The sequence below is a fragment of the Centruroides sculpturatus genome, unplaced genomic scaffold (genome assembly GCF_000671375.1).
Source record: "Centruroides sculpturatus isolate CEXI.00-Female unplaced genomic scaffold, Cexi_2.0 scaffold784, whole genome shotgun sequence".
Lineage (NCBI taxonomy): Eukaryota > Metazoa > Arthropoda > Arachnida > Scorpiones > Buthidae > Centruroides > Centruroides sculpturatus.
The window spans coordinates 86,079-93,169 of NW_019385141.1; the positions used below are offsets into that span (position 1 = coordinate 86,079).

Consider the following 7,091-nt stretch of genomic DNA (forward strand, 5'->3'; position numbering starts at 1 on the left):
CATTCCGTCATGGGTGCAACATTTATCTTATGGAGGGCTTATTAAACCTACTGATGAATGGCTAGCAAAAATTATAGAATGGAATAAATATTTCGAAATATATCACGATGAATCGTATAAAAAAGGCCCCGGAGTTGTACAGAATTAGTCAGTGGAAACAGTTTTACCTTTTACTTTAATAAAAGATTTTTGTAAATTAAGAACTATAATAAGAATTAATTATAGAAATCTTAAACAAGAAAACTATAAAATATTGAAAAGAATGCCTTCTGAAAATGGTGATTGTCGAAAAAAAATTAAAAAGTTAAGTAAGATAATCACATATTAAAAAGTATAGCTCATTAATTTGTTAAATAAATATTAGACAAAAGACTTGTAAATTTATTGACGTACAGTACACTTATTAAATCCGAAAATTCTACAGTAGTTTACATTTAGTAGTAATTTAATAATTAATTAAGAAATGATTTAATATTTTATCGTATTTTGTTATTTGAAAGGTCTGTGATGTTGAAGTAGAAGACTTGCTGTGACGTCACATAGATCCAAGGTCATGCTAACAAATATTCGGGATCTGGCCATCCTTGTAGTTTAAAGTCCTTGGGTCGTGGGTTTGCGCCTGGCTCGGATGGGTGGATCACGTGGAGTTTTCCGGGTTTTCTCCACATCTGTAACGCCCGAATAGAGGCCAGTTACCCTTAAAAAGACCTCCCAGAAGGCAGAGGTATTTTTAAGGGTAATTGATCGCCCAAGTGTTGCCATAACTTAACAAAAAGAAACACGACCAAAGGCGCCCGCTCTACATCCGGGATCCGATAATAGTAATAAATAATCGGTCGTTACGAGCTTCAAACTCGGAAAGTAACATTTGAAGTCGACATAATTATTTGGCTGGGTAGCTGAGGCGATTAAGGTGATAATCTACCCTCCGGAATTGAATCCGGATCCTCCGGAGCGATAGGTTTTTTTTATTATAACTCTTTCCGCTCTGTGGGCACTAAGAGGGCCTCTTAGTAAACCCATTTTGGGTTCGGCCAGGGCCACAATAAGGCGGCCGGGTGGTGAGGAACGTGGCCCGACATATCCGGACGGACCACCCCCGAAAAATTCCTGGGGATTTTTCGACCCGTTCAAATTCGATCCCGAAGCGGTAGGTTAAAATCTGGAGGGTCGAATCCGGATCCTACGGAAAAACCACAGGAATTTTTTTTTCGGCTGGTCCGTTCCAGACACGTCGTGCACGATCGAACTCACCAATGGCACGACTAAAAAGGTCCACTTAGTGCCCCGGGACGGAAAGAGAAAAAATCCACGCTCGATCGTATCATAGAACAAAATAAAACGAAAAGAAAGTATTTTCGGGATATTATATTAAATATGTTTATAATATTGTGATTCGAAACGTTTCCGTTTAAATTATTACAATTACGAAAAAGTTAAATATTTCGAAAAAAATATCGTCGACGGTCAACATGTGGCAACAATGCAGAGAATGAAGAGCGGCAAGATGGCTTCCGTACAGTTATCTGACGACGAAATCAGTCGCCGAAAATTGTTGATGGACGGAGACGGAATGGGTGATGACCGACGTTTAAACATGTTAATCAAAATGTTCGTCAAATGGTGTCTGACGAAAGAAGAGACGGAAGACGAGAGGATTTTAGCCTACGAAAGACTAAAGATGACTCTGGCCCAATGCGAATTCTCCATGACCAAATCGCAAACGGTCATGGCCATGAATTACTCGGAAGTGCAAAACTACGAAGAACTCTACCACAAAATAGAAAAGGGAATCGCCGAAGCGCAACAGAAAATTATCGATTCCAAAAGCGAATTACAACAGGCCAAACGAATACGTAAGAATAAACAGGAATACGATGCTCTGGCCAAAGTCATCGAAGTTCAGCCCGACAGAAAGGGAACCATGGGAAAGTTAGAACAGCTCAACCAAGACATCCGGGCCTTGCAAAAGATGAAGGACGACGTCGACACCAAGTTAGAGAAGAGAAGAAAACAGTTCCAGGTTCTGCTCAGTGCCGTCTACGAAATGCAGCAGCTGATTAAGGAAGACGAGCCTGGAGATTCTCAGGCCATGGACACATCTTAGGACTTAAATGTTGTGCTTATCGCCCCTGTATTATAAATACATGTAAAATATTCCTAATAAATCTTTTTATATTAATTTGAGTGTCAACACATAATTGTGAAATTAATTAAGTATGAATGAAAGTAAAATCATTTACGGGCTTGTTTTTGCAAGTTATAATTGACCGTGCGAATCTAAATTTGGAATCTTTGAGGAAACCCACAAATAAACTTGACTTTAACTATAATTTTTCTTACAAGTTAGCATTTTGGCAGACCGAATATTTTTTGGAAAAATTTATTCTGTCATTTGCTTTAAAATTTGTCAGATTTTTAATACTCTGCCCATGATGGACGGAATGAGAAAAAATATCTTGCCTGGAATAACTTTTAAATAAATGCATTTAAAATGGAACTTATTAAAAAAATTTTTTTTTTTACTTTGAGTTGAATAGTAAATATCTTGTGAACGAGAGGAACTCTGGATTATTCTACCAATCTAAATGAAGGACAAATTTAAATCTGACAGATGATTTGCACTTTGTTTCTGCATACATGACGTGCTCTTGTTTGGAAGTTTCCAAAGGTGTCGAGAAAACCAGCTAATAGTACTCGGGAGCCTTGTTTGGAAGTGTAGCAAACTATAGTGAACTCTCGACGTAAACTTTGACTGATGGCCATATGTAACTCGAATGACTTTTTTAATTCTCTTGATTTTACCTGCTGTTGATAGCGTAGACCGGTCTTTTATGATAAGCTCAAAATTGTTTGTTTGGTTGGAGTTGGAGGTATATTTGCTTTCTGTGGGCACAAAACCAATGCTGACCCAATTAGCTATGGGCATATTTGAATAGTTCGGTGCTACCGTTCAAAATCTTAGGAAACTTCTGGTTGCTGCTGGCAAACTGCGAGCGTCTTTTTTGGTGCTTGACATGCTAGAAAATGAGTTGTAGCCGCACTGACATTTGTAAGAGCTCTACTTTCATTGAGAATTTTAAATTTAATTTATTTGTTGTTGAATTTACCCTAAATAAGTTAAGATTGGGTTAGTACATCAATAGACTATTTTAATATAGTATTTACATGTGATATTGCAAAGGTTTTTTTAGTTGTTGAAGTATAACCTTAGGATTGATTTCATTATGTATTAAATGAATAGCCTCTTAATTCTGTAATAATTCTGATGATTTTTTCTTAGATTTAAACTATGCAGAAATATTTGTATGATTTACAATTTGGTGAAATGAATTCCCAATTGGATATTCCACCTAATATAGATCTTACAACACTAAAAACAGTAAAAAATATTTTGTTGTTGAACAGGATGGTAAATTTGGCAAGATATTTATATAAGATTACAATAATTCTATATTTTAAGTTTTTTGGAAAATTATAAAAATTCAGATGGAGTCCATCTGAGTTGATGATTAAGAATAAAAATAAAGAAAATTAAATTTTCCAATCTTGTAATGAATGGTTCTTTCAAAAAATTTTTAATAAACATACTGATAATAGTGTGTATATACATACAAAACAATAATTATATATTATGTATGGAATGTAATATTTTATTACAACATTTAAACGATGAACTCTCATAGTACAGGGCCTCAATATACCATACATTGTGTACAGTTCTATGGTATCTAAGACTGGGTGAATAGTTGAGTTGCATTCAAATCCCTCCTCTTAGATGATCCATCATTTGAGTAGCTGCTCTGGGGTTCTATTTCAAGACTATTTTCTTCACTGAAATTTCATTGTCTGGACAGATCATTATGCAGGACATAACAAGCAGTGATAACTTTTGGAATTAAAGCTCTCTTTATGGTGTACAAATATTTCAGTTTTTGGGATATACCCAACACAGCTAGACTTGATCAATCACAGCTCTGCTTGAGCATAAAAATTTGTTATAGTTTTTTTTCTCTTGTTAAGTAGCCAGTATCATGATAAGGTGCTAGAAGTGATTTTGATAGCTAATATGCACAATCCCCTATCATATGACAACCATTTAAAAAAAATTATGGATCTACTAATTTGAAATGGAGGGAACTTTTGAAACATCCTTGAGTCATTTGATGGTCCAGGTCATCCAGAAAATATATCAATAAAAAGCAAATTGCTTCTGCAAACTCCTTGATGCACAACTGCAGCAGTTTTTCTAGGGTTGAGTTCATTTATCTCTTCTAGTGCAGAAAATTCCTAGCGTAATAGGTACCATGAATGGTACCTATTACGCTAGGAAAGGGCTTCTGTCAGAGCTTCGAATGCTCAAATAGATCTTTCTGCTTCTTTGCCAACAGACCAGCAAATAAATTTACTAGCCAAAGATGAAATGTATTTGCAATACTTCACAAACACATTGTGTGCATGGCTTTCAGGTATCCCAAATCTGTCAGCTACTTCTCTATATGTTTCCTGATTGCCTACCAGCCACAGAAATATAAGCAATTCTTTTCCAATTAAGGCCTTTGTGTTAGTGGATAATATTGTAAAAGTATCTGCAAAAATTATTTTCCGTGTTCTATTTAAAAGCAATAATAATTACAATAAGGTAAAGTTATTAAGCATGGGGAAGAATGGGGTTCAAAGTTGCTATGTTCATGATAAAGCATTTTATTAAAATTAAAATTCCTTTAACTTAAGACATGCTAGACAATTATCTAATGAAATAACATCTTAATTAACTTCTCAACTTGTTAGTATTTGGTACTATACTACAGTAGAGCATCGATTATCTGACTCAATTGGGGACTCAGGTTGGTCGGATAACTGAAAAAAATGCATTATTAGTATAGTATACAGGTAACCCCCGTATAACACGGCACTTCTATAGCACGGATTCACTCTGACACGGTTCGAGAATTGGGTAAAACCCTCGTACAACAGGAAATGTAATAAATTTTTACATACTTAAGTAATAATAGTTCACGAAAATTATTATTTTCGTGAACTATTAGTACTTAAGTATGTAAATTTTCTCTTCTCGCCTTCTGTCGATACNCTTTGTTAAACGTTGCAACTTTATTTATATACTTAAGTGTAATGAAATTAAATAAAACTTTATTACTTTTGTATAATACAATAAGTGTTTTGCGATTTTATATATGAAAATAAAAAAAGTAGCGTATTTTTAAGATTTGTAGCCTGAAGATAATTATCACTAGCCCAAAAAGTAGCGTGTCGCCAAATTTGAAATTTTTGTAGCGAGGGCACTTAAAAAGTAGCCCAATCCGCTACTTGTAGCCCAATCTGGCATCACTGGGTAAAGGTGCCTCGTATTTGTGCCTCCCACACCACTACCCATGTGCGAAAAAGATCCTTTGCTGTTCTGAAAGGGAATTAACGATCCCCTCCTTTCGACCCCCTCACATAAGATTTTCAAATTGTACGACAAATTATTGTTATAATTGACACGAAACACGTCGAGAGACGTTTTATTATTTTAAAAGTAAATATGAATAATCAAGTAAATCGTCTGAAAAAGTCGACAGAAATATTGGAAAGACGAAAAAATTACGAATCGAACATTTAATTACTTAAACTTTCTCACAAAACCACGAAATGACAATTTAACTGGTAATTTCAGTTTCTTACCTTCTTTGATCTCAAAACAACGTTCCATAATTATTTCGTTTTAAAATGTACTTTTAGAACAATTTATACGTCTTAAAATAACGACGCGAAAGAACAAATATTTCAAATATATTTCTATAATTTGAAATCATATAGATTTATAGAACATAATTGTTTTTTAAGAAACTATGATGTGTCGATATTAGACACAAGCCTTTATCACATCCACTTTATTCTCCAGTGCTTTACAGTCTTTAATTTATTAGACTGACTTCTGAAGTAAACTGCACCTTCTAGGTCGAGGTGCGTTTGACCTACTGGTCCCCATTTAATATTCGTTTCAACTAAATTATAAACCGTAATTAACTATTTTTCCATTGATTGTAGATTACTAAATAAACCTTATAGAAACCCATTGCACGTATTGATTACGTGCAAGATCATTTGTTTCGTTCATTTTCAAACATTCGACATTCCTAGAATACTCCCGATTGAATTCAGTTTTCGCGGAACCTTTCGGCCTACGGTGAAATTAATCAGGAAAATTTTTGATAAAATTTTAAATTCGTGACAATTAAGAAAAAAAAAGCATGTCCGAATGTAAAATGTTATCCCGATTTCAATTCTTCAAACTTCAAAGATTCCACGGAGTATATTTCGAATATCATTAAATTAAATCTGACGTATTCTACATTTGTGTATACAAATATAATAACTAATTGATATATCGATAAGCATCTGATTTAATACGTTTCGTTATTCGACCGAAATTCGTAATTCCTCGTTTTGTCGTTATGACAAAATCCCTAGCTTCCCTTCTCGACGGTCCTGACGAGAGGGGAAGCTGGGGATTTTTTCCCAGACCCGGAGAAAATTTAGTGCTCGCCACAGTTCCTACTATAAAAATTAATGTTAATTTTACTAACAGAAAATAAAATCTTTAAGACTGATTTTTATTAATAAAGAAACATTTTAAGTATTTCGTTCGTCCAAAGAAACAAGGCTAAGCGGTTCCGTTCCCCGAACACTGGGAGCTCGGTCGTGGGCAAGGACAATATACTACAAGGATAGCCAGATCCCTATTCTACAATGTTAGCCAGGAATGGCAAGTTAGTGACGTCACACGTGTCCTGACCTCTTTGTTTACCTAGAGCAGGGTGTGCACGTGTTTAGTTTTCGCTTTTAATATTCGTCCAATTTTGTGATTAACGAAGTGATTTATTTTAATATTTCTGTAATTGTTTTATTTGACTAAGTTTTTTATAAGGTAAGATGATTTAAATATAAGTCATTAAATATTTAAAGCTATATTTTTATGTTAGGTGAAGAACAAAATACTGAGTACTAGGTGTGCTGTGTATGGTTGCAATAATAACCTTCTTTTCTCAAATTGGAAGCAACCTGTTTACATCGGGTTTGATCAAAAA

At 34.6% G+C, this 7,091-nt stretch overlaps 2 protein-coding genes across 2 annotated transcripts in view; one reads left to right on the plus strand and one right to left on the minus strand.

Annotated features, from left to right (window-relative positions):
- LOC111635338 (adenylate cyclase type 10-like) overlaps positions 1-5,787 on the minus strand; it is a 77,644-nt gene extending 71,857 nt beyond the window's left edge. Inside the window, exon 1 of the mRNA XM_023380277.1 lies at positions 5,686-5,787. Coding sequence (XP_023236045.1) covers positions 5,686-5,713 — 28 coding nt within the window. The 5' untranslated portion in view covers positions 5,714-5,787. The remainder of the gene's footprint in view (positions 1-5,685) is intronic.
- Positions 1,460-3,443, plus strand: LOC111635343 (THO complex subunit 7 homolog). Its single transcript, XM_023380281.1, has one exon. The coding sequence runs from the start codon at positions 1,484-1,486 to the stop codon at positions 2,105-2,107; it is 624 nt and encodes a 207-aa protein (XP_023236049.1). The 5' UTR covers positions 1,460-1,483; the 3' UTR covers positions 2,108-3,443.
- Positions 5,788-7,091: the final 1,304 nt, after the last annotated feature.